Source organism: Malaclemys terrapin, chromosome 14 (genome assembly GCF_027887155.1).
Source record: "Malaclemys terrapin pileata isolate rMalTer1 chromosome 14, rMalTer1.hap1, whole genome shotgun sequence".
Classification (NCBI taxonomy): domain Eukaryota; kingdom Metazoa; phylum Chordata; order Testudines; family Emydidae; genus Malaclemys; species Malaclemys terrapin.
The window spans coordinates 39,251,320-39,278,270 of record NC_071518.1 but is presented as its reverse complement, the minus strand read 5'-3'; the positions used below and the strand labels follow the sequence as shown (position 1 = coordinate 39,278,270).

The 26,951-nt window shown below is 51.2% G+C and overlaps 1 protein-coding gene across 3 annotated transcripts in view; it reads left to right on the top strand.

Annotated features, from left to right (window-relative positions):
• Positions 1-24,834, top strand: part of PSKH1 (protein serine kinase H1) — a 67,168-nt gene extending 42,334 nt beyond the window's left edge. For all 3 annotated transcript variants that reach the window (XM_054049124.1, XM_054049126.1, XM_054049125.1), the window contains exon 3: positions 17,956-24,834. In XM_054049124.1, coding sequence (XP_053905099.1) covers positions 17,956-18,273 — 318 coding nt within the window. In that variant the 3' untranslated portion in view covers positions 18,274-24,834. The remainder of the gene's footprint in view (positions 1-17,955) is intronic.
• The last annotated feature ends 2,117 nt before the right edge of the window (positions 24,835-26,951 follow it).

The window sequence follows — 26,951 nt, the reverse complement described above, 5'->3', positions numbered from 1 at the left end:
GTTTGTAAAGTAAATAAGGTTTTGAAAATGTTTAAGAAGCTTCATTTAAAATTAAATTAAAATGCAGAGCCCCCCGGACCGGTGGCCAGAGCCCGGGCAGTGTGAGTGCCACTGAAAATCAGCTTGTGGTGCCGCCTTCGGCACCCGTGCCGTAGGTTGCCTACCCCTGCTCTAGTCTCTAGGGAATTAAATGTGTATAGCTGTTTCCAGGATTCCCACCCTTGAGCCTTGTCCGGGTATGGAGTTACTTGAGTAGGGAGGTGCTTAAACCTAGAGTCCCCCTAGGGCTAACCACAACCTGCTCACATGGTTTTAACCGTTTGTTCACACTGGGTTCTAAGCATAGGGTTCATTGAAATGTGTGTTACCGTGTTACCATGTTTTCTTTCCCAGTGCTGCCAGCTGCAGCCCCGCGAGGAGAGTGCTGCAGGAGGGGTGGGGTGCTGGTCTGTTGAGTCTGGAGCAGTGGTGTGTGATTCTAGCTGAGACGCTCTGTGCTTGTGCAAGGAGGGTCCGCTGGCTGTTTTCAGTTGAAAAATCTGGGTTATAGGAGTTCATCGCACCAGATGGCTGCACATACTTAGAGTGCTGTGGATTATTAAAGGGCTGTTGTGTGTCCCTCTTTCATCCTCCCTTTCACCCTCCTCCCGGCATCATCAAATTACTAGTGAATGCTTGGGAAGCTCTGCGGCACAGTTTAGCACATGGCATCTTTTCATTTGGAAACATTTTGTTCCAACCTGTTTGAACTGTTCCCTGTTCTGATCACTCCTTTCATGCTGCAGTGGGCTAGGTAATGAATTGGCCTGAAGCACAAGCCTTTTGTCACAGGGTGGCAGGACCGGGGCAGCAGGGTGCTGTGGGGCAGAATTGATATGCACTGGCAGAGCAGGGTGGCAGGGCCAGAGCAGCAGGGGTGCTATGGGGCAGGATTGAAGTGCACTGGCAGAGCAGGACTGGAGCAGCAGGGTGCTGTGGGGCAGAATTGATATGCACTGGCAGAGCAGGACTGGAGCAGCAGGGGTGCTATGGGGCAGGATTGAAGTGCATTGGGAGAGCAGGACTGGAGCAGCAGGGGTGCTATGGGGCAGGATTGAAGTGCATTGGCAGAGCAGGACTGGAGTAGCAGGGGTGCTATGGGGCAGGATTGAAGTGCATTGGCAGAGCAGGACTGGAGCAGCAGGGGTGCTATGGGGCAGGATTGAAGTGCATTGGGAGAGCATGGCTGGAGCAGCAGGGGTGCTATGGGGCAGGATTGAAGTGCATTGGGAGAGCAGGGTGGCAGGACTGGAGCAGCAAAAATGAAACTTTGAAAACAATTCAAATGTTTAAAGTTATTTTCTTTGATGCAGTGATTTGAGGCCTAGTAAAGTGACTTCAGCCCTGGAATGATTTTACAGGGTTCAGGCTCACTAGAGAATGTTGAGTAGGGAACATTTTTAATTAGTTTATTTTGCAAATGCCCCATGCATGTCATCTATAGATCAACTGTCAAACACATTTTAATTTTTAAAGTTAAAATGCAGTTTTCCTTTGAAAAGTAACTGTAAAGTGGGCGTTCCCGTCCAGCAGCTCTGCGGGCCCCCTCTCGCAAGACGTATGTCTGCTGGATCTGTTCATTTCTGTGCAAAAATATTTTTACTGCTCTTTTCATGTTAGTGAGTCAGTGCAGATACGGTGAGCTGGATTGTACGCGCTGATAGAATTGTTAATGAATTGAAATGCTCACATTGACTGTATATCTCTGAAAGATAAAGGCGTAGCAGAAATGCACCTGAGGGCAGCATATGGGCATGAGAGAGTCTCCAGTGAGAGTCTCAGACCCCAGGCTGAATTTGCAGGGCTGGCGGGATGGGGGGGAGATGGTCCTTGTCTCACTTGTAATTAGAGCACATTTGATCTGGACTTTCCGGATCCTATATCCTGGTATGGCCAATTTTAGAGTCACTTTTCAGAGCACAAACTGCAGTTTAAAACTTCCCTACTCCCCTTTTGGTGTATTGTATCTTTGGCTTGTATGATGCCAAACTAAATGAAATCACATTTTCTGTGTGGTTATTTCTTTGTCCCAAGTGCCAAGTCTCACCCTGAGGCAGGTTAGGATCCAAATAATGAGCATCCAAACAGGCATTGTAAGGTGCATTTGGCCCGCTTTACTAGTAAGGCGGGGGAGTCTGATGGAGCACCCCTCACCACTGTGCGAAGAGCCATGTCTGTCCCCTTTGCTATTTGAAAGGGTAGGGGGTAGCTGGAACTGAATGTAAAACTTGAGTTTAGTGGCATCCTAAATCTGGGTTAAAAAAATAAAGGGATGGCACCATCAGGTAATCTAGGCTCCAGACTTGGCGATAGTTAAAAATGTTTTCCAAACCTGGATAGAATAGAAATGTTTTAAAAAACTGTCATGGAAATTTTCTGTTTGGTTGCTTGTCATTTGGTTGCTAGATGTAAAGCTTCTCCTGTAATGTTAGGAGCCCACCCTCAATAATTTAGTGCTAGACTAGTGGGTGAGCGTAACATGGATTAGAAACTGACCATCTTAGTTTTCTGCTGAGCTGAACAGAGTGGTACAAAATACAACACCCAACGGCACAAAATGCAGCAGCCAATCTTTATCGCAACATGGTTGCCCCGAACACGTCACACCAGCGCACTGCTCTCTGCGCTGAACAGAAAGTAATGTTCAAGGTCTCTGCCCGGACAGTTAAAGCCCTCCAGGGGATTGACCCTAGCTACTTGTGAGCTCCTCTCCCTCCATGACCAGGGCCTCCCACAGCAGCTCTCTTTGGTGTGTTTAATTTTGTGGGAGGACTCTGGTATTGAGGTGCTAAGTGGCAAATGAATACCTACATAAAGTGATCTGTGATTGTTTTAATGCAGATCAAAATTTTATTTTACACACGTGAAAGTATGACCAGGTTTGTGCTAGCTCTGGCTTAAGTTTGGATTGAAAGAGGGTTGCTGTTTGTTGAAGCCAGGGAAAAAATAAACTTGAGCGTTTTCTCTTTGCGTGGCATGATTGGCACTAACTGTTGGAAATAAAGCATTGGCTTGAATTTGGGACGGTGCAAGGGCATGGTGAGGTGGAGGGGCATATCCCCCCGAACGCAGCCAGGTGTGGGGTGTTCCATGAACTACAGGACACAAGATAATTACAGCTAGGCTTGTGGGAGGAGATGGACTCTGACGACACTCTGAATCTGAAAATGAGATACGAATCTATTCTGAACATTGTGAAAGGGATTTAAAATCTCTTTCCTGCTCTTTTGTTTTTCACAATGGAAGGACACATTGACTAAAACCCTCCTCAGCCTCCGGACTGGTTTTAAAAAGCCTTCTTGAGTGAATGAAATGTAGACTGACATACCACAGTGGAAGAGCGGTAAGCCAGGCCAGAGTGTGCATTAGTGCCTATTGAGGAGCTCTCTGGAGATTGAAAGCACAAGGTAATGCACCTGCGAAGTGCCCATGCTGGCCTGGCTTATTGCTATACTCTAAAACGGGAAGCTGGTGAGTGTGTGTGTGCCTGTGCAAGAACCTCATGATTTGCTACACAAAGGAAACTTGGCCATCTTGTCACAAGAATAGACAAAAGAAGCCACAATGAGCCACAACGACCATGTTTTGTCCGTCTCTGTGGCTGGAGCAGAAAAATAGCCCCCCTAACTGGTGCTCGCTATTACTAGAGAGGCATGGTCCTGCCTTTGTATTAAGGTTGGGTCTGGTTTCTCACTTAAAGCACAGATTTAACTTCTTTGTTTTGTAGAAACAATATAGTGTAGCTTCCCGACATTTACAGCATATAAATATTGAATAAATAATATTGTAAATATTGAATTTGCTGTGGATTTTCATCTAAATCTGTTAATTTGAGTTAAAATGCATTTTAAAATGAAAAATGTTAAGGAGTTTTTCACGATCTGATCCATTTTCAGATTCCATTTGCTAACATGTGGCTGGTTTGATGCCATTCATGCTTTCCGTATAAGGGCTCTGAAGTTCCTGCAAATATAAATAGAGTGAGTGGAATAGGTGAAATCTGACCTCCTAGCACTGTGCACCATCCCCTAGGCCAGGGGCCGGCAAACTTTTTGGCCTGAGGGCCACATCAGGTTTCAGAAATTGTATGGAGGGCCGGTTAGAGGAGGCTGTGCCTCCCCAAACAGCCAGGCGTGGCCTAGCCCCTGCCCCCCCGCTTCTCACCCCCTGATGGCCCCTGGGACTCCTGCCTCATCCAACCCGCAATGATGCCCTCTCCCCCTCCCCCCCGGGACCCCTGCCCCATCCACCCTCCCCCCCCGCTCCCTGTCCCCTGACTGCCCCCAGAACCCCTGCCCCTGACTGACATTCAACCCCCCTGTTCCCCGTCCTCTGACCGCCCCGCCCCCCCAAACTCCCCTGCACTCTATCCAATGCCCCTGCACCCTGCCCCCTTACCACGGTGGCTGGCGGTGCTACCGCCGCACCGCCCAGAGCACCAGGACAGGCAGCTGTGATGCCCGGACGGAGTCAGCCACACCACCACGCAGCACAGAGCACTGGGTCAGACAGCGGTTCTGCAGCTGTGCTTCCCGGCAGGAGTGCACAGTCCCGCAGCCCAGAGCATTGCGCCAATGGTGCAGCGAGCTGAGGCTGCGGGGGGCGGGAAACAGCAGGGGAGGGGCTGGGGGCTAGGCTCCCGGGCCAGGAACTCAGGGGCCGGGCAGGAGGGTCCCGCAGGCCGTAGTTTGCCCACCTCTGCCCTAGGCTAATGGGTATTTTGATGAGACCCTCTCCCGCTTCCTCCAAACTGGGAGCCTGATTCAGCTGAACTGTGGTACACTTTGGTATTTGACATGCCAGGTGAAAATGAAGCTGCCTGCAGTCATGATGGCCACTTCTTGGCTCTTTGTTTCCAGTGGGACTGAAACCACAGTTTGTCTTCTGCGGTCAGGAAGCTGTGAGAAGAGGGCTCATGTGACGGAGCTCAGCTCGGCTGGGAAGAGACGGCCAAGGTTCCCGAGGTTGAGACGCTCTGAGTTCCAGGGCCGGGGGCTCTCCAGCTTCTGTTAAAGCTGTGCAGCTTGGACGGAGACTCCTCTGCTCTGAGAGCCAGGCCTGGCCTGGCGGGCACAGGTCAGAGGTCAGCACTCGACAGGCTCCGTTGTGCTGGAGTTGGGAAGGGTAGAGATGAACTTGCTGGACCCCCTTCCATCCAGTGAGCCTCACCTGCTATCTCCCCTTCCATAGCGCAAGCGGAACTGTTCCTGCCATATCCCCACTGAGATGAGTGGAGTAGTTTGCTGTTTCAGCCGCCCTCCAGCATGAGGAAGACAACACTGCATTGGTTACATTCAGCCCAAGGTTTGCAAAGAATAACCCAAATGGCTAGGAACACAGATACATTTGAATGGAAGATTGGACTCGGGAGCACAGTTCTGGGTCGAGGGGCGGATTCTGTTGCGAATTCCTTGACTGCAGAATTGCAGAGTACACAGGGTCCTGCCAAGCGCTGACAGAGGGTGGGCAGCAGCCCGCTCTCAATGAGGAGTTGCACTTGTATGCTCCCCAAAATAGGCAGCTCAGTTTATAAGAGGAAAGCGTAGACCTGTGTGTTCGTATTTCCGGGCTTTGGCTAGCATCCACGACCGTTACTTGTTGCAGACACTCGAGCTATGCATCTGTAATCCAGTGCTATTCCTTTGTGAGCAGCTCACACTCCCTGATTAGTGGGGCAGCTTTTCTCACTGGCTCGACGGGCATTCTGCTGCCTGGGGATTCTTTGCACCCTACTAAGACCCTGGAGCTCATTGGGACTGGAGACTGAAGCGCTAGATGCCACACTCTTCTTTGAAGGGGTTCAGGTTGCCCTGGGTTGTGACGTCTCATGATTCCATGTCTTACTGAATGGAATTGCCTGGGGGTGATTCCGAGTTACGGAGCAATTTCGAACTGCTCTGCTTCCCTTGGAAGAGGTGCTTTGGGAAGGTGATTCAGATGTGAATGGGATAGACACCAGCCAGGCAGAGAGGCTTAAGCAGCACGAGTTACAGCTGGGAGGGCTCTAAAGGGACGTCTACACTGCAAATAAAACAAAAAACCAGCCCAGCTGCAGCGACTCTCAGAGCCCAGGTCAACTGGTTTGGGCTGGTGGGTCTCGCACAGCAGGGCTAAGCATAGCAGTGTAGACCTTCCTGCTTGGACTGGTGCCTGAGCTCTGAAACCCAGCGCGGGGGGAGGTCTCGGCGGACAGCTCCAGCCCAAGCAGGAACATCTACACTGCTATTTTACACTGCCCAGTAGCGCAAGCCCTGCGAGCCCAATGCAGGGGAAGTATTGCGCTGAAGTAGACTTTAACTCTTCCCTTTGTCGTGCTGCGATTTAGTGATCTATTGTATGGCATTGCCAGCTTGACGCACGCTTCGAGCCGGCACGGCTGCTGCAAGAGAGCAGCAGAGTCATTTTCTCCCTGCAGAATAGCCGGGGACTTTCGGCAGGTACAGGCATTTCCTTCCCACTGACTTTCACTCTTTCAGCCTCTGGGGCGATAGTTTTCCACTCTGAACCTGGTCTGTATCCTGGGTCTGTCACCTGAGCAAGGCCAGATGCCATGTGAAATGAGGGCCCTAGCGCCTTGCCCGGGCAGAGGGCACTGGAACAGCTGCTCAGGCTTAGGGAATTCCTGCTAGCAGCCATTGGATTTGGCTTTGCCTTTCTTTGCAGAACAGTGTGACAAGTCCTGCTGTCATTTGGGGACCAAAAGACTACAGTGAAGCTGAGTGAAAGTGTGCAGCAAATATGTAACTGCAGAAATAATACACTGAACTCAAGTTTTGGGGGGTGGGGGAGAAAGGTTTGGGTGGTAAGAGTAGCGTGGAGGCTGCTTTGATTTTTGTGGCTGAATGTAGTGTTCACAGAAAGGAAGGATTAATAGCAATGTCCAGAGACTGGCAGAGTGGTGATGAGATTGTGTTATGCAAGTTTTCCCCACAGTTCTGCCATGGCACTTTGGTCCTGACCTGCGAAACACCAGGGTCTCCCTTGACCAGATACTGATATCCTGCCAGTATTGTGGTACTTCTGTGAAATGAACAAACTTCATGAACAAACTTCTCCAGGGAGTAGGACCTGCGAAAATACTAAACTCATGTCACTTGTGGCCTCAGCAGTATATATTCTTATTTCTTTTTAAAGAAAGAGTTTAATTAAATAAAATCAAAGATACGTACAGTACAGCAGGTAAAACCTCCACTAGCATAAACAGATCAATAAACTGATTTGTGTTTGCTGACCAGAAGAGATTTCTAATTACGAGTGCTCCATACTCCCTGTTAGTGATGGAAGTAGAATAATTGGAAGGATAAGAAATCCAATTTGCTTTTGTTTGGAGTTTGTTTTTGTTCAGTTTAATTTAACTGGCTTGGTGAAACAGGCTCTTCTGTTGCGGGTGAGCTTGGCTACTTTTTAGTCCCAGTTCCTTATTCAAAGAGTGCGGTTGTTTACAGTTTTTTTCAATGAAATGGTACATGTTCAGATATGTCATCTTCTAAAATGACATGAATTGACCCAATTTATGATTGTTCCTGGTTTTTAGAATATGTTCTTCTGAGACACATCCCTAGTTCTTCTTCGAGTGATTGCTCATGTCTGTTCCACAGTAGGTGTGCATGCTTGCCACGTGCACCGGTCCAGGAGTTTTTCCCCTAGCAGTACCCATAGCGGGGGAGTGCCCCCCGCGACCCCTGGGGTGGCCCCTGCCTGGCACGGTATAAGGGGAGCTGTGCACTCCCCCCACCCTCAGTTCCTTCTGCCGCCAGTGCAGGTGCATCGGAACTACTCAGCACCAGCTTTGGTGCAGCTCGTCCCCAGAACAGTTGTTCGTTCATTAGTACCTGTAGTCAGTTAGCTTTTCAGTTAAGTTTAGTTAGTTAGTGAGCCCGGGCCAGGGCATGCCCCGCGCCCTGGGATTTAAGTCATGCGGCTCTTGTAGGCATTCTATGCCAAGGAGTGACCCGCACACAGACTGTCTGCGCTGCTTGGGAGAAACCCATATCAGCAAAAGGTGCAAGATCTGCAAGTTGTTCAAGCCCTGGACTAAAAAAGAAAGGGACATTAGGCTCCGGGCCATCCTGATGGAGTTGGCGCTGGCCCCGACCCCAGCACGCCGCTCCGAACCGGTACCCGGCACCGCACTGTCGGTGTGCGGAGACCCTCTGGTACCTTCGACTAGTCGGCACCGCTCCCCTTCCACGGGGCACACCAAGAGGACTGGAAAGACTCCCTCTTCGCAACAGCACTGAGGGAAGTCTGGGACAGAGGCTAGACCCATGTCAGTTAGTCCTCGGTCCCCACCAGGCCCTAGGCCTCCGACTCACGTTGAGCAGAGTAGCCCGGCCCCTTCGGAGCAGGCTTCTCCGGATGTCTGGACGCCATCTACGCCCGAAGCCCTCCAGGCGACCAAGGATGTCATGTTCATGCTGGTGCCCAGAGCTCTGCTGATGTCGGCCCCATGCTCCAAAGGCAAGCCGCCACTGGGATCGCCGCAGTCACCGCCGGCCCGGTACCGGTCTTGGTCGAGGGAACGTTCCTGACACGCTCACCGACCAGCGACCGTTCAGGGCTCAGTCCATGTGGATCGCCCTCGACTCCGGCCAGGCTGTCTGGATGGGTGCCAGCCTATCGGGACTCCTGGCACCGCTCGTCTTCGCAGAGCGAATACCTACAGAACCGTGGCGGACGTCGCCAACAGTCCTCATCTCGAAGGAGGTACTGCAGTCAGTTGAGGCATGACCATCGACGCTGTTCCCGCTCGGAATCCCACTCAAAGTCTCCGCCAAGGCACCGTAGCTCCAGGCGTCGATCACTGGTGTCTGGCCATCGCGGGTCCACCCGTCGAGACCGTTCGGGGAGCAGCTACTACCGTCGTTGCTGTTCCTCTGCCTCGAGGTCATGGTACCGTGGTCAACGTAGATCCCGGCACCACCACCACTCCCGGTCCAGAGACAGCAGCAGGTCGTATGCCAGCCCGGCCTCCGCTCACAGCCACCTGTCTACAGGCCAGGCTAGCCAGCCCTATCAGCCAGCCCTGCCGGTGCCTCAGCCTCAGCAAATGCAGTGGCACCGAGCGTCGTGGCTGGCCCAGTGGTACCAATGAGCACCGTGGCCTCCGGCGCAGCCTCCGGTGGGGACTCGTTCAGTGGCTGGGGTGTTGGAAGCACTGTCAGCCTCTATCCCTAGACCGCCAAGAAAGGAGTCAGTGGGACCCACTTCCTCAGTACCGTGCCCGGAGTTTGACCAGGTGGCAGATCCTCCAATGCTGGCCAACACCCAAAGCACTGCACTGGCCTCTTCGCCCCATCCGGAGGAGCTGATTGCAGCCCCGCCCCCCTCCGTCCCGCAGGAGGACTACCGGGCCCACCAAGAACTCTTAAAAAGGGTGGCAGCGAGCCTCCACCTCCAGGCAGAGGAGATGGAGGAGCCCTCAGAGTGCCTGTTCAATGTGCTGTCCCCCTTGGCACTGGGCAGGCTGGCCTTGCCACTCCATGAAGGGGTGGCAAGAATTTCAAATGCCCTGTGACAAACACCATTCTCGTTAGCTCCCATCTCTAAGAAGGCGGAGCGCAAGTACTTTGTACCCACTAAGGGGCACGAATATTTGTGTACCCACCCGGCGCCCAACTCCTTGGTGGTTGAGTCGGTCAACCACAGGGAGCGGCAGGGGCAGCCAGCCCTGACCCCTAAGAACAAAGACTCTTGGAGGCTGGATGCTTTCGGGAGAAAAGTTTATTCGTTGTCAAGCTTCCAGCTAAGAGTAGCAAACCATCAGGCGCTCCTGGGTCGCTATGAGTTTAATCTCTGAGATCCCTCCCCAAGTTTGAGGACTCCCTCCAGGAGCGCGATAGAAAAGAGTTTAAGGCGCTCATGGAGGAAGAGGCAGCGTCCGCAAGGGCATCCCTACAGGCCGCTTCGGATGCAGTGGACATGGCCGCACGGTCCATGGCCTCGGCGGTGTCCATGAGAAGGACGTCCTGGCTCCAGCTCTCTGGTCTATCCAGCAAAGTGCAATCGTCAATGCAGGATCTCCCTTTCGATGGGAAGGCGCTGTTTGCAGAGGAGACACACAAGGCTGCACGGCATGAAAGACTCCCGCACGACCCTCCAGAACCTGGGCCTCTATGTTCCTGCTCCAGCAAAGCCCACGTTCAAGCCACAGCAGGCTCCCGCCCAGGCCACCCTCCCAAAGTACGAGGCCGCCCAGAAGAAGCAGCGAGACTATAAAAAACGCCTGCAAAGGCAGTATCGGCCTGCCCCCCAGCTGGGGTCCTCTAAGGGCAAGCAGGCGGGTAAAAGGCGTTTTTGACGGGACACTCGGGGGTACCCCACCAGTTTTCAGCAGGGATCCACCCCCAATAAAGCTCCCTTTTTCCAATTGATTGTATGCTTTCCTCCCGGAATGGTCGCGGCTCACCTTGGACCTCTGGGTCCTCAATACCGTCTCCCGAGGTTACACCTTTCAGTTTACCTCCTACGCTCCCAACCACCCCCTGCCCCCATCCCTCTTGGGGGACCCATCACACGAGGTTCTGCTCGAGCAGGAATTCAGGAGGCTCCTGGAACTAGGAGCGATAGAGGCGGTGCCCAAGGAGTTCCTAGGCAAGGGGTATTACTCCTGGTATTTCCTTATCCCGAAGACCAAAGGGGGGCTCAGGCCCATCATGGACCTGCAAAGTCTGAACTGGTACATGGTGAAACTCAAGTTCTGCATGGTTTCCCTGGCCTCCATCATCCCCTCTCTGGATCCCTGGGACTGGTACGCTGCCCTTGATCTATAGGACGCGTACTTCCACATCCACATATTCGAGGGGCACAAGTGCTTCCTCCATTTCATGGTGGGACAGAACCATTACCAATTCATGGTCCTCCCGTTTGGCCTGTCCACCGCCCCCAGGGTCTTTACAAAGTGTATGTCGGTGGTAGTGGCCTACCTCAGGCGCCGGGGGGTCCAGATATTCTCCTATCTGGACGACTGGCTGGTCAAGGGCACCTCCCGATCGGAGGTGAGGGAATCATGTGGCATTCCTCCTGTCCACATGCACCGCCCTGGGCCTTTTGGTAAACAACACCAAATCCACGTTAGTCCCGGTCCAACGCATAGAGTTTATCGGGGCGTTCCTGGATGCAACGTCGGCCAGGGCCTCTTTCCCCCCAGACAGGTTCGAGACCCTGACAGCGCTCATCAACTTGATCGCAAGGTTCCCGGTGACAACAGCCAGGGTTTGTCTGCAGCTGCTAGGTCACATGTCGGCGTGCATGTATGTGGTCCGCCACGCCAGACTCAGGATGAAGCCCCTCCAGCTCTGGCTGGCCTTACAGTTCTCCCAGGCCACAGACAGAATGGACAAGGTCCTCACCATGCCGAACTTGGTGATCACCGCCCTGCGGTGGTGGTCTGCACCAAGCAACATTCTCCAAGGGGTCCCGTTCAGGGACAGGGCCCCGTCGTTGGAGCTGGTGTCCAATGCATTGGACCTGGGCTGGGGAGCCCATGTGGGGACTTTTCAGACCCAGGACCGTGGTCTCAGCGAGACCCGACCCTTCACATAAACATCAAGGAACTCAGGGCGGTGCGGCTGGCGTCTATGGCCTTCTGCTCGCACCTGAAGGGCAACATAGTCAGGGTTCTCACGGACAACACGGCCTCTATGTTCTATATCAACAGGCAAGGTGGGACCCAATCCTCTGCCCTCTGCCACAAAGCCCTCAGTCTGTGGGACTTCTGTATAGCCCACGACATCCACCTAAAAGCCTTTTACCTGCCAGGCGCCCAGAACGTGAGGGCGGATCGCTTGAGTGCAAACAACTTGTATGCACAAGAAGCCGGAGCCCCTCCAGTCTTATGTGAAGTGTAACAACTAATGATTGATTTCCCTCACTTTATAGATTTAAGTCCGGTACGGTTGTTGAAGATCTAGCACAATGGATGTATTTGCGATGAACTATAGTGGCTTTCTTAAAAGACGGGAGCAATATCTTCAGAGGCTATAAACTTTGTTGGTTGTTAGCCTCCATTTAAAAGAGAGAGGATGAAGATCCTGTTATAGTCAGTGATATCTGCAGCAGGCAGTGTTCACTAAGGTCAAAAGGCTTTACATGAATGTGAACAAATTCCCCAGGAGAAACAAACAAAACTGAGGTCATATGATTCCCTGACTTTTGGTCTCCAGTCACCAGAGGGAAAAAAGCTGTCCCGAGATATATGATAAGGAATCACAATTGCTAGTGATGTTGAAATAGGTAATGATGATAAAGAGGGATTTTTTTTAAACCAACCAACTCTCCCTTCCCCCCTCGCCCAACATTGCAGGGAAATGGTACAACCACAAGACAGGTATATTTTCATCTCCATGTCTATTTACATTTGATATTAAGTTGAGTAAAGTGAGTGGAATCAGACAAGTCTGTCACTAGCATCAGCAAAACATTTGCAATGCGTGACCTATTTTCGACAAAAAAGTTGGAGCACATGGTATGTGTGTCTTTACGTGTAACCGTTATGGCAAAAGGTTCTAGGAAAAAATGCTCCGTCTTGGAATGGGAAAGGAAAGCATATAAACTTACTGGATGTATTTGGTCATCCATAAGAATTCAAGAGAGAACAAATCAGGATTCCCATGGAAAATAACTGTCCCAATGAAGGACTCAAAGTCATTTGCGTGAGGATCTGCATTTTTCAGTTGCTCCAAAATTTTCACCTTGTGAGCTTCTATATCAAGAGGCAAATGCAAGGTATCTTCCTATTTCAGTGTGGATTCAGTTTTGTGAGTGATAGGTAAATCTTAAATGTAAAATGAATCAACCATTTCTATGATTGTCTCTTGGTATTTTGAGTCCAGCTGATATAAGGAAATTTCTCTTATCAGGAAGACAATATTCTTTGGCTTACAATATAAACTGTCTTTATAGCAGTCAGTCAAGACCAAGGATGCTAGAACTAGGAGCGCTGGGTGTGCGGCAGCACCCACTGGCTTGAAGGGGTTTCCATCATACACAGGGTTTACGGTTCTGTTCAATGGCTTTTAGCACCCCCACTATTTAAATTGTTCCACCGCCACTGGTCAAGATGGTTTCTTGAATGACAGGAGTTCTTTGGGGGGTTTTAAATATAGTGCTTTCCAGCCATTGATCATCAGTAACCACCGCTTCAGCCTCTTGGCTCAGAGATTTTGTCAGTTGGATTGATAATTTCCCAAAATTTGAGCTTGGATTCTATTGTGTCTGACAAAAGGATTTCTGGATATGCCCAGGCTCTGGGTTTTTTCCCCATCTCTGAATTAGGTATCAGACACTCATCAGGAGATTCTTTGTGATAAACCAGCATTAGCAAGGTTACCATTTAACTCGGCTGGAATCTCACCAGGGACCTACATTTAGAAATGACACAAGCTTAAAAATTCTCCCCTTTTCCAAGGGAGCCTGGAAGGAAGGAATCCTCCCAGGCTATCAGTCAAGAAAATTTGAATTGGATCTGTGGAATCAGTGGCGGCAGCATCTAAATAATCAGCCATCTGTTAATCTAGTCTTAGACGACTCTGATGTTACATACACTTTCACCACAGTGCAGAGGTCAGAGATTTTTCTCCTTTATATTTTTGCCCCCTGTTTAAGTAACACTAGCTGTATTTTTAGCCTCTTCGTACAGAATTTGTGCCTTCCTGATCCTGGGCTGCTCTGGGAACTAGAGCGTTTCCTGGGAGCCTAAGTTACTGCTCCATCCTCATCGTGCCCTGTGGGCTGCAGAACTGCCTGGAGTCTTTGCCTGCTGGAGCCCCCTATGCCAGGCTTGGGAGGGGGTCCTTGCAAGGCAGCCTTATGGCTGTCTCCATCATGCCTGTGCTGGGTTTGCACTGGTTTAACTGGGTTGGTTTTTAAACTGATTGTAGGTAAACCGGTGCAACTTCTGAGTGCGGACAGGGCCTTAATTTCCAATTGGTAAAATGGGCCTAAGAACCCTTCCTCTCTCCCACTCTTGTCTATCTTGTCTAGCTAGACGGCAACTGTTGGAGTCTCTTCTGTGGGCTTGGACAGTGCCTGGAGGTCCTTAAGTTGGGGACCAAATGGAACAAGAACAATAAATGGCTTTATTTAACCATTTCTCTCCTGAACAAACCTCCAAAATATCATGGTTTACGGACTATGACGTGGATATTATTTTGTGCACCCCCCACCTCCCCAGCTAATGCTAAAATGAAGTCTTTCTCATTGTCTGCTACGAGCTGGAGTTATGGCTTGTCAAGGCAGTCCCCGGTCCATGTCAGGTCAGGTTGAAAAGCAGGGTTGGAGGGGAAGCGCCTGTTGTAGGATGAAATTTTGTCTTCTCTTCTGGTGGCAGGAGCTAGAGTTGGCGGCTTCAGATGAGCAAACAAAGACCAAATCAGGGATGAGGCCTGAGGTGCAATTGGCTTTACATCCATTAAACTCATAGACTTTAAGGCCAGAAGGGACCATTACGATCATCTAGTCTGACCTCCTGCACAACGCAGGCCACAGAACCTCACTCTCCCACTCCCGTAATAGACCCCTAACTGCTGGCTGAGTTACTGACATCCTCACATCGTGATTTATGGACTTCAAGTTACAGTGAATCCACCATTTACATTAGTTCAAACCGGCAAGTGACCCGTGTCTCATGCTGCAGAGGAAGGCGTAAAACCCCTAAGGTCTCTGCCAGTCTGACCTGGGTGAAAATTCCTTCCTGACCCCAAATATGGTGATCAGTTATATCCTGAGCACGAGGGTGAAACCCTTCAGCCAGACACCAGGGAAATAATTCTGTGTAGTAACTCAGAGCTCTCCCAGTCTCTGACCGTTGGAGATGCTTGCTAAAAGCAGCTGCAGATGGGCCATATGACATTCTAGGCACTCTCCCCAGGTCACGCAGGGAATTGAATCCAAGTATCCCAAGTTCCAGGCTAGTCCCCTGCTGTATCATCCTTTGCTCTTTGGTGATCCCTTCTGGCCTTAAACTCTCTATAAATCTCTGTTAGTTTCTCTGAGTAGCTAATACTTAGGTTAGCCATAATCTGAAGGCTTTGCATCTTTCATGTGAGGGAGAAAGGATTGCTTTCGGCAGAGATAGATAGCAGGAGTTTCAGGACATTTAAAATCTTTTTCTGACCATTTTGCACAAGAAAGAGCATTCTGTCGGACTGTGTACAGTACGTGGACTCTACATTTTAAAATAGCTGGGTTCCTCCTTCCTGCACAAGGAAAGAGAGAGAACCAGAAGACAAATACATTGGTCATCTACCAGACTTTACATTTACTTTTATTGTTTAATATACATATTGACACCAAATAGTTACATGCCTGTGCATTGGCCTAGTTGTGATGACTGTATCTGGATCCTTGTCTAGCTCATTTCATTACACATATGCTAGGGATCTGGCCAGGTGTTTCTTGAATGCTGCTGTGTATTTATTCATCACATAGAGTGTTTACAATACTACAGTGATGAAAGTGACAAAAAACCCTGGGGTGGGGAGACAGACACACACACCACATGCGATTTCATAGATCTGCCATCGCATTGATGGTATCGGCAGATCTCAGTTTTATCCCATATCATGCAGCATCTACACTGCCTCTTCTGCTCAGGTTTTTTCCTTCCTCCTCCACCATCTGTTCCCTTAACCCTCCAGCACACAAGGAATTTTCAAAATTGGACGTTTTGTGCTGTTACCATATTTTGTCACACACAAAAATCTGAGTACATAGCGTGAAGCACTACAGACAAGAGTAGCTGCATGTGTTTGCGCTGCTATAAACTTGCATGGCAGCACTTTCCTGTGCTCCTGGGAAGGGGGAGGGGGATATTGGATTATTTACCGGGTTACACACTTTTCCTTCCACATTGCAGTGTTTTGTGGATGTGTTTTTTTTCCCCTAAGTTACTGATATTAGTTACAAAAATTCCTCATATTTACAACATCAGCTGTTGACTTGAGAACACAATTTTTGGAATGTGTATGTGATTTGTCAGCTAATTTGAGTTAACCAGTGACATACTTTGTCATCTAGACATAGTCAACCCCAGTAATGTATTCAGATCACAGAGAGCCTGGAGTCTTGTCTTACTTATGCATGCAGGGGAGTAAGACTAGGTCTCAGCTGAAGACCTGCCTTGTCTTGGGTTTGAATTTCATGTGGAGCGCACCTCCTGCTCACTAGCTATGTTCCTCACGAGGCGGGAGCAGGAGAGGGATTGTGATTCTTGGCGAGGGTGTGTCCAAGTCACAATCCTTCTGAAGCAGGGCAGGCTACGTGCTCCTGTGCGTAAAGGTGCAGTCTTGCCCGCAGTGTGCATTTGGGGTTGTTGCTGGCACGGAGCGGCACTTGGCACAGAACCAAAGCTTTGGGTGGGGAGCTGAGTCATTTCCCTGCTGGAGCTGTCCAGCATCTGAATAAACAAGGCACTCGGAGTGACCTGAAAGGTATTATCATTCACACACATTCAAACCAGAATAACTTACTCAAAGTAACAGGCGTTTGTGTGACGGGGATTGGGGCGCCTTGGGTGAGATCAGAAAAGTTTATTCTTAAAAACATGAACAAATATTTTTAATGTTGTAATTGTCATTTTAGAAGGTGACATCTAGGGAAATAAGTAATACATCACTGGTGCATAAGAAATTGGAAGTAACCTGCTTCAGTCTTACATTGCATGGGGGGGGGTGAGAGAGAGAGCGCACTAACATAGGCAGTATTAATACCCCCTCTGTTTTGATTTATGTCAGTCTATCTGGAGATTTCTTAGTTACGCGACTGATGAGAAGAGCAGAGTGAGTTATGGGAACGTGCATGGACAGACAATCGCATGTGGTACCTTATGATGTTCCTGGAGGCATGTTTTGGGCCTGTGGCCAATATTGGTTTAATCGGCAAACAGAGTCTGTTTTGTGCAGCAACTGCAAGAATTTCAGGTGGAAGCACAGTGGTCTATAAAGGCTAGGCCATGGAATCAGGGAATAGGAACAATTGTGCATGCTTTAGTCACACGGTTTAAATGGTGAAGTCCACATTTCTAGTACTCAAGCAGATACTTGCCGTGGGTTGTTCATTAACAGCTCATAGGCTGAAATTTATTTATCCCCAGAACTGAAAAATGAACAAGTTTCTAGAAATCACACGCTGCCAGTGGGCAGGAAAAAGGCTAAATTCACAGGAGCCATTGTTCACCACAAACAATTCAGCTGACCCTGTTGACGAACATTTAATTAGTGGGCTGTGTCAAGTGGGGAAGATGAATTTTAGGGGAGCGGGGACTATGATTATGCAGAATGGTGGGAGGTTTTTCTGAGAGTCTGTTGGAAGAGTGACACATCAGAGCAGATGGCTGTCGTGGCGGGGTCAGGGGTGTTTGAAGTGTACGTTTGTCAATTTTAAAGAAATGGTGCCCCCGACATACTGAAAGGATTGTGACCCTGGCCCAGAGCACCACCATGGAATGTAAAGCTAAAGGCTCGCATCCTCCACCCTACCTCCACTGGGGCCATATTGATTCACATCACCTGAGAACCAGGCCCAAGTATGTGTTGTGTTGGTAAGGGCCAGTGGCCTGCGGAGCAGGGGAACGGAGTTCAGGATCTGGCAGGTGCTTCAGTCTTTGGGGTTCAGGAGGAGGAGTGGTGATCTGCAGTGGACCCCGGTAGCCCGTTTGGCAGTGTCATTTGGTGGGGGCTGATGGAAGCCTCCTACGCTCTGTGGCCTGACACCGCACTAGTTATAACTTCGGGACTTGAGGATGGATGAGTGAGGGGAAGTGGGAGAAGGGAAGTGCCCGGGATGCCTACAAGTGAAATAAATCAGTGCCCGGCACTGAGGGGCGTGGCTGGCCCTCTTTGGGCGGAGAGGGGTGGTGCTTGTTTAACGAAGTCATGGCGAATATTGTTTTCTCATCATTTCCTTTTGATTTTTCAGCCCTGGCCCAGCGTGTCCAATCTGGCCAAGGACTTCATCGATCGCCTGCTCACAGTGGATCCCAGTGGCAGGATGACAGCTCTTCAGGCCTTAAAGCACCCCTGGGTAGTCAGCATGGCAGCCTCCTCCTCCATGAAGAACCTGCACCGCTCCATCTCTCAGAACCTCCTCAAGAGGGCGTCCTCTCGCTGCCAGAGCACCAAATCGGCCCAGTCCACCCGCTCCAGCCGCTCCACCAAATCCAATAAGTCGCGGCGGGTGCGGGAACGGGAGCTGCGGGAGCTCAACCTGCGCTACCAGCAGCAATGCAATGGCTGAGAACTCACCAGGAAACTGCCAGCTGTCTTCCCAGGTGCGCTTCCTCTGGTGCAGGTGTGCAACGCTCCCACGCGGCGGGGAACACCCAGGCTCCTGCTGCAGGAGTGCTCCTCCCTGGGCACGAAGCTCGGGGAAAATGGAACCTTTGCACCCCAGCCCCCCACAGTGGGCACTCCTCACTTGGGTGGGCTGTTCCGGAGCCTGATACAGGAAGTGGAGCAGTGAAAGCCTTCCTTGCGCTCATCCAGGCCCAGAGTGAAGGTCAAAGTTCAGGGCCTCAAGTACGCAGCAAATTAGGGAGCCCCGTGAAGAGAAGAGCCCCGTCCCCAGCCCAGGAGTTGGCTGCCTATAGTTATTTATTGATTCCAGAATGTTAAGTCCCTATACATGCTTGGACAGTATTTATATTGGACTCCATTGATGCTGGTGGGAGTCACACGCACAGCTAGGGTTGGAAATGCTGTGACTCGGCAGCAAGCCAGCTGCATGAAGGAAATGCCAGGCAGGAGTCTTCAGTGAGGAGCATGAAGCAGAGAGGTTTCCCCCAAGGATCCCCCCCGGTGACTGTGACAGCATCACAGGTTACTCGTGCTGGTTAAGGATTGGTTGAGATACCGGCGCCCTGGAGCGCAGATTGTCTGCAGGCACAGTTCCCCTTTGCCCTGACTGAAGGCTCCTAACTGTGGGGAGGGGAGAGGATGCGAAACCTGCAGGAGCAAAACGCTTTGCAGGACACCTGAAAACGTCTTTTCTAAAGCGAACCCCGTGGCTAGCCCTGGCCCCCACCCCGCGCTAGCACTCCGGAAGATCTCCTCTGTCTCGGGAAGCGTCAGGCTCGTGAGCCAGTGCAGAGCGGCTGGGGCAGGCACAAAGGGAGGGTGTGGAGGTGTCAGGAGAGGCCACTTTGGACATATTTTGAGGCAAAAAGCACGAGGCTAAACGGAAGCAGAGGTTGGTGCTGGCAGGGGCGCCTCTGATCTGGCCGTCCTCAGAGGCAAGCTGGCGTTCCTTCTTGCCGCTGGGATGGAGGTTTTTGGATTCTTCATACTAGTGTTGCACCATGGACCTGACAGACAAATGGTTCCAACTGTGCCACGTTACCAGGCCAAAACTGTGACTGCCCCAGCCATTACCCACTGCTTCCCCTTCGGCCACACACGCTGATTCTGCCAGCGCCTGGCCTGCTTGGCACCCCAGGCCTGCCTTTGGGATAGCTTCATGGCCAGTTACGGCGTGCACAAGGGAGTGGGATGGGGGCAGTCATGTCACCACAGAAACTCCTTGTTAACACGGACGGGAGCCTTCCTACCAGATACTCAGTCTGGAGCATCGGCCCTGGTAACACATGCCAGGCCTAGGGAAGCGCTGCTCCAGGTGCTCTGTCAAGGGTCACTCGGCTCCTTGTTTTCCTCTGTGGACTTAAGGCAGAGTCATCTCTGCCATGACCTTGTGCAGGGTGTGTCATTCCCTGTGGCTAGGAGGCGCTAAAACCCTGATCTCCAGAGTCCCAGACCGCTGCCTTACCCACAAGCCCTTCTGAAGGCTTTCTCTTCCCTTGTGTAGGATAAATGAAGCTGCAGATTGCCACATGCTGAGTTCCGGTCTAATCCAATGTGTTCCCTCCCCATCTCAGTTCCTGACTGAGACAGAGCCTGCGGGAACATCTGTCTCACCTAGGAGAGTCTCCCCTCAGGGTTGGTAGCCATTACTCTTCAGAATGCTGCAGCCGTAGAGCCATCTCCTTGGCGATTGAGTTATCATGGGATGCATCACCCGGAAAGGTCCCATGTGCCGTCACTTGTGGCAGATGTAGGGCCTAATGCGTTTTGGGAAACAAAATGCTTTTATAGAGGTCGTCTCAGCTCCGCACAAAGCCAGTTCTTGGTGACTCAGCTTGAGGCTCACCAGGTCTGTCTGGCTTTCGGGGGTGTGAGTGACATGCGTGATGGCGTGACCCAGGCCTTGCATCTGTGATGCAGGCTGTGATCTTGAGGCCAACTGGCCTCTCACTGGTTTGATTAGTGTCCACACTTCTCCTGGGCTTCTTGTAAGCAGAGCGCCAGTTCTCACCGATGCAACCTTGTTTCTTCTGTGGGAAACCTCCGAGTATACCTGGGCACACTCAACAAGAGCAGTGCAGATCATTGTGTTATCCTTTCACCTCTTGGTTTCAGTTGGGCGGTTCACCCCCTCTTAGTTCTAACACGCTTATGCCCAGACAGTAGCCATTTGTAAGCAAAGAAGGGGATGGTGGAGATTTCCCGGAGGGAGAGGGAGTCCAAGCTCCTCTTGGAACCTCAGGCAATCTCCTGTCCCCCTTTTTTTTTTTTTTTACTTTGCCCTCCCACTCCCCAGGAATCCCACTAGCTGAGTGCAGGTTACAAAAGTTGCTTGGGCTGGGTTGTCTCTGGAAATGTGCTGCAGTTGCAGATCGTTTTGCTAATGAGGCCAGTTAGTCTGCTGTGCTTTTGAGCAGCTGTGCACATGCCCTTGATCTGCTCTGCTGGAATTGTGCCTTGCGTGCTCTCTGGACTCTCTGCCTTTGTAGATTTCACTCAGGCATCTGAACTCTCTCGATCTGACTGAGACTCAGGAGTTTCTGCCTTCAGAAATGCCTCATTTGTGGATTTCACAGGTTAAACACTGCCCTTATCCCCCGCAATCTGCCTAGGAGTCCCTGTGCGCATTTTACCTGTCTCCCTCTTTTCCCTCTTAACTAGGGTTCTTGAGGTTTGGCCTAGTGTGAGGTTGGGGCACTTGCTCCGGTATTGAATAATCTCATAAATAACGCAGTGATTGTGTATCTGTGCCCTGGGTGAGGCCTGCATCTCACTTGTCTGGGAGCTATCTGGGACAAACAGTACCCAGAGAGAAATGTTTTCTGCTTAGTAAGTGAAAATGGTCCCTCTCCCCGCATTTGAGTGAAATATGAGTGAAGTTAGAGTGACACCTAGTGGCAAATCGTAGTATATCATCTTGCAGAGAGAGAGAGAGCTCTTCACATTTTGTTTCCTTATACAGTAACTCCTCACTTTGTAGTTATGTTCCTGAAAAATGCAACTTTAAATGAAACAATGTTAAACGAATCCAATTGTCCCATAAGATTTAATGTAAAAGGAGGGGGTTAGGTTCCAAGGAAATTTTTGGGGGGCAGACAAAAGGCATTATACTGTATACTGTACAGTACTATACTGTGGTTGGGAAGTGCCCCTGGCTTACCCCACACAGGCACAGCCCGCTGCAGGCAAGGACTCTAGGAAGAACCTTCACAGCAGCAGCAGCTTCCCCGGAGAACAGGCTCGGACTTTGTCGGGAATGTTCCAGGCCCCCCTCTTCCTGTCCCCACTCCACCTCCTCTCCGGAGCACGCCACATTCCCCCCCCCCCCCCCAAAGTCCTAAGGGGGAGGAGTGGAGACGCAGCACTTCCCCGCTCCTGCCCCTCCCTCCCGGCACTTCGCGCTTAGGACTTTCTGGGAGGGAGGGGGAGGAGGCGGAGAAGAGGAACTTGTGCAATGCTCCTTTGTAAAGTCACTGCTCTTCCACAGAATCTTACAAGCAGGCAGCCAAACGCCGTTAGAAGGGAGCATTGCACAACTTTAAACAAGCATGTTCCCTAATTGAGCAGGGCCGTAACATTGAAACAACGTAAAATGAGGAGTTACTGTAGTTACGAGTGAGACATCTCCGTGTTTGGTATGCAGGGGACTTGGTGAGGTTGGTGGTGGGTGTCCTCATCAGATCAGACAGAGCTGCCAGAGCCATTGAATAATTCCTGTCTTTAGCATGAGCACATCTCCTTTTTTATTCCTTTGGCAAAACTTCCCAGGTTAAATTGCCCAGTGCCCTGTCCCCTGACCAGACGTCGTCCAGAGCAGAGCAGCACACTGGCCTGGCGAGGCAGGGGAACAATTCTTGGCCACGTGCTTGAACCATTGGCACGGAAGTTGTGATACACCAGTGTCTGAATTTTAGTTAGGAGTATTTCTGTCTACCAGTGGGCTCTCCTCGGATGTCTGAGCAGAATCGTTACAATTACGCAATTCGACATCTCTGATAGCCGCCGCAGCCTTTCCCTTGATCCACGCATGGGCCAGTGTTTGCTGTCATAGGGTGGTAGGCTTGTGGAGTCGCACAAGTAGTGAAGGTAGCTAGCTGGTTATCTGAGGGACTAATGCAGGGGGAGAAGGGCAGAGAGCCGTTTGACTCCCTCTTTCCACCTGTACCAGGAGAACGTTGGCTTGGGAATGTTGCGTTTGCATTTTGTACCTGAAAAGGTACTTCTGCCCAACCATGCCCTCTTCCCTGTGGGGAGAAGCCGCTGGGTTATTCGTACAGATGGACAATCAGATGAATTTGTCCCTTCCATTCCCAAATCATTGATTTTTACAAATGTGCTCTCTGTAACTGCTCAGCAAACTGCTCATGGGAACGAATTGTAGCCAACAGGTTGTTTGAAAACTTCACTTCGGCAGCTTTGCTATTCGTTATCCTTGGGGTGTGGTTGGTCACCTAAGTCACATGGCATTGTTTGCTCCTCCTGTAAGCAGGAGCGTAGTGCCTAGGGAATGACAAGTTGCCTTCTCCTCATGTGGTTATGGGTATAGGTCTGAAGAGCAGCCACTTGCCACATACGGGTGCAAATGTTCACATGCACAAAGGCAGGAAGCTGGCTGAATAGGACATCTGTTCAGTCTTCCATTGCCTACCAGTGAACACCAGCATTCAACTGGTTCTGCCCCGTGGCAGAAATCTCACGGGATGTGAGGAGAAAGCAGAGAGTAAACGGGCTGAGACTGGAAGCAATCACTTGGTGACCTAGTACATTGTCCTCCTGGGACTAGCTCTCAAATTGCTGCTTTCCCCGCTATTCCCTGGGGGAAATGTTCCTTTAAGGAGTGAATGGAAATCCATGTGTCTGTCCATTGGAACTTAGCAATACTGTGTGAAATGGTCTCTTCGCTCTGACTAGGAGTTTCAGCGTGTTTGCTCTTTCGGGGGAGGTGGCTCTGGCTTCGTAGAATGCTGTCCATTGGATCCTGCATCTTTTGGATCATGAGTGGAAATAACAAAGGGCTTCCAAGGAGAACAGTAGGTGGGTTGCAAACAGAGGATGCAACTTAGGATCCCACTTATGAATGTATTGGAGTTGGACTTTCCAAAAGCCTTAGACAAGGTCCCTCACCAAAGGTTGTTACGCAAACTGCACAGTCATGGCATAAAAGGGAAGATCCTCTCAAGGTTAAAAAATGTGAAACAAAGTGTTGGACTAAATAGTCAGTTTTCACACCACAATATAACCCTCTTGTCCCTTATGCAAACCAACCACCCAACCCATCCCTCATGGTGTGGGTAATGCAGCCCTGCCATTACACTGGCTGAGGCCATATCACTTCTTACGTGACATCCTCCTGCAAACTCTGACGTTTGATAGCTCACGTTCATCTGATTTGCTGTAATATTAAAAATCCTTAATAGTGTGTGACTAGAGGAGACAGGAGCCAACAGCGGCTTCCTAGAGAAGCAAACGCTTGGAAAGCATTGCAGAAAGCTGCTCCTGACTGCACACTGAAAGGGCTGTTGTGTATGCCCAGTGGGCATGTGCGTGCGTCACACGTGCCCTTGCAGTTTCCAAATCTCCTGTATCTCTTAAAAAGCTAGCACTAAGTGCCTGCGCTATTTGGTGCCTCGTACCAGACTTTGTGTGGACTGTGTTGATGCTCTCCCTCTCACGAGGCTTCTGGTGCTTCGTCCAAACTTCATCTCCACCCCCAGAAAGCCTAGCTAACTATGCAGCCCTTAAACGCTACAGGGGCATGTCCCTGTGTGTCAGATGCGTGCATTACTGAGCAGGGGCATTGCCAAAGACGTGCAATAGGAAGGGTGTTCTCTGATGGTGCTGCGTGCCCAGAGCACAGCTTTGTCCCTTGTCGCTCTGACCACTCCCTTGGTGAACAGAGCCTGGGAGGAGAGGCCACCTGCCTGCCTGACGATGTTCCCTTCTCCATCTGCATTTCCCTCTGTCCTCCTATGCACAACATACTGTAGATTCTCTCCTCGGTACCAGACGAGCTGCTGGCTGTGTTCTGAGAACTTTGCACTGTGGTTGCCTTTTGACCTTGGAAGAAATCTGGGCCCAAGTGTAGGTACCCGGTAGGCAGAGCACCTGCCATGAGCACACACGAAGATGCTGTGATCCTTCCTGTTACCTTTCATGACACGCAGATGCCTCTTGGAAGCCCTCAGGACTGAAGGTCTTGATGCGCTGGCTCCAATTTTGTTGCCAGGGTTTCCCTTGCCGTGTAGGAGCTGCTGAAGGTACTCGCATCATGTCCCACTTTGTCTCCTCTCAAAAGGATGCGCTGTTTGTCTTGAGAAGTAGCCGGTTCTGTGATTTGCCTTTGACTCCGTTTGTACACTAAGGAATCTCTTGTAGAGTGAGATCTGATCCATGGTAATTAACCTGTAATGTTAAAATGAGTGTATAGAATTATTTATTTTGTGTATTCAGTCTGTTAAATGTGTAAATGTATCCGATGTATCCAATAAACCTTTTGTCCTGATTCCCTGGCTGGGGCCTGCTCTCTGCCGGACACCCACAGGAGGGGGCTTTTCTGGGGTTACAGTATCAGGGGCTAAGAGCGATGCCCACCTGGGGCATTTCCCTGCGCTCCACTCCTGTCCCAAACACACCCGGTGCGGTAGTGAGTCAGGGACCCTTTACAGCCAAGGATCTGCAAGCACTTGGCAGCGGAGGGAAGGACTGGAGATGTGAGATCTTCAAAGGTCTCGAAGGGAGTTAGGCACTCATCTCTCACTGAAAGCCACTGGGAGTTGGGTCTCCTTCAACGTACTCTTCATGCTGTCTGGGCAGGACCTAGGATTGTGTGTTTGCGGAAGCTCCCAGCAGATCTTTGGTGCTCACCATTATTGCTAATAAATAACCTGCTGTCCACAAGCACCCCTAGCCAGCAGCACAAAGTCTTGGCTTACCCTGGGCTTTCTCTAATAGACTTTGATCCCATTGCTCCTGTGTCACCCTGACTGACTCCAAGGAGGCCGAAGGGCGGACCCCCTGAGTTGGTGGCAGGTTCCCCTCAGCCCTGAGCTGTGGCTTAGCCGCAGGTTGAGCTCTTTGTCTCTCCTCATCTCTCATCTTGCCAGCACCCGCTCAGGGCAGCTGCTCTTCAGCGAGCTGCCTCCATTCTGTCGCTCCTGGTAAAGGAGACCCGGGTGTGAACCCCCTTTCCAGGTGGAGCTGCAGCACAGCCCAAGAGAAAGGTGCTGGCCCTGGCCCGGTGCGACTGCCTACGCAGCCCTCCACCGCACAGGCCTTTGCAAAGTCCTGCCTCCATTACTCTCCACTAGTACCTGTCGGCCATTGCTGCTTGCTGGGATTGCCTCAGATCCCCAGGATGCCTCATTGGGGCGGGTCCTGCTGGATAGCTCTCTGGCCTGATTCTCCAGGCTCCGGAGATGGTAAAGGAACCAGGCCAAAGCTTGTTCCCTGCGGTGGCCCCCAACGCCTTCCTGCTGCTTTTTGCAGACAGGCGCTTGGCTGCCCAAAGACCTTGTCTGGTCCATGACAAGCTGGAAGCTGATGGATTTTGCAATGAAGATGTTGTGAGATAGCTGCAGTTTGTTGCTCATCTCCCAGGCTGGCCCCGATCCTGTGCTCCCACCCCCCCTCACGCTGTAGCTCTGCTAAACACGAGCAGTCCTCTTGCTCTGGCCTGATGTTTCCATTCCCAGCAGGGAGCCCAGTGCCTAGCTACTAGCCCACAGGGCAAGGACCTTCCCATGCTCCTCTGCACTGCTCTCGTTCCCCATCGGGGAAGGCCTGGCACCCCTGCCCCAAGTTGGGACACCCTGCCCTGCCTTGCCCCAGGATGCTGGCAGCTGGGTCCTGGCTCTGGTATAAATAAATGCACTGATGCCAGTGGGAGGAGACTCTGTATATCCTCTAGGGCTAACCCAGGCAAAGCAGCTGGGGACTCCTTGCTTATGCTTAGAAACCCTCGCCCCTCAGAGATCAAGTAGCACAGGAATGTTTATTGTCTTCCCCCAGTGTGATGGGGCGTGGGCACGTCCTCTCTTCCAGGCTGTGGGGGAAGCAGTCAACAAAGTCTTTTGTGGACAGTGTGTGTAGGGGCGTAAATGCCCTGGCCGGGAGGGGGGGGGCAGTGCTGTGTAAATACCTGGCCCAGGTGTGTGTGTGTGTGCTCGCTCTGTAAATACCCTGGCCTGGGTGTGTGTATGGGGGGGCAGGGGATGCTGTGTAAACGCCCTGCCCTGGAGTGGGTCCAGGGGTTCCTCTAGGGTCTGGCTCTAGTCCCGCCTAGCCGGCTGCAGGGGCAGCCTCTGAGAGCTGGGGCCTGTCCCTGGTTTTGTTCAGGGCAGAGGCCCGTGATTTGGTGCCAGGAACACCAGGTTGGGTTCTGCTGGTGACTGTCACACACCTGGTGCCCAGAGAACTGGTGGGGCCGCAAGCAGCCAGTGCCACCTCCCCTGCAGGTGCGTGTCATTATCAGTGGGGAGCTTGGTAAGGGGTGTCATGAGGGGGAGAAATGGGCACCCTTTTCCCTCCCCCTCCTGCGTGGGAACAGGACCCCGGGGCAGCCCTAGGGGCAGGATGGGGAGGGTACTGTTGCTCCTCGGTGCTCCCACCTAGCCCTGACCT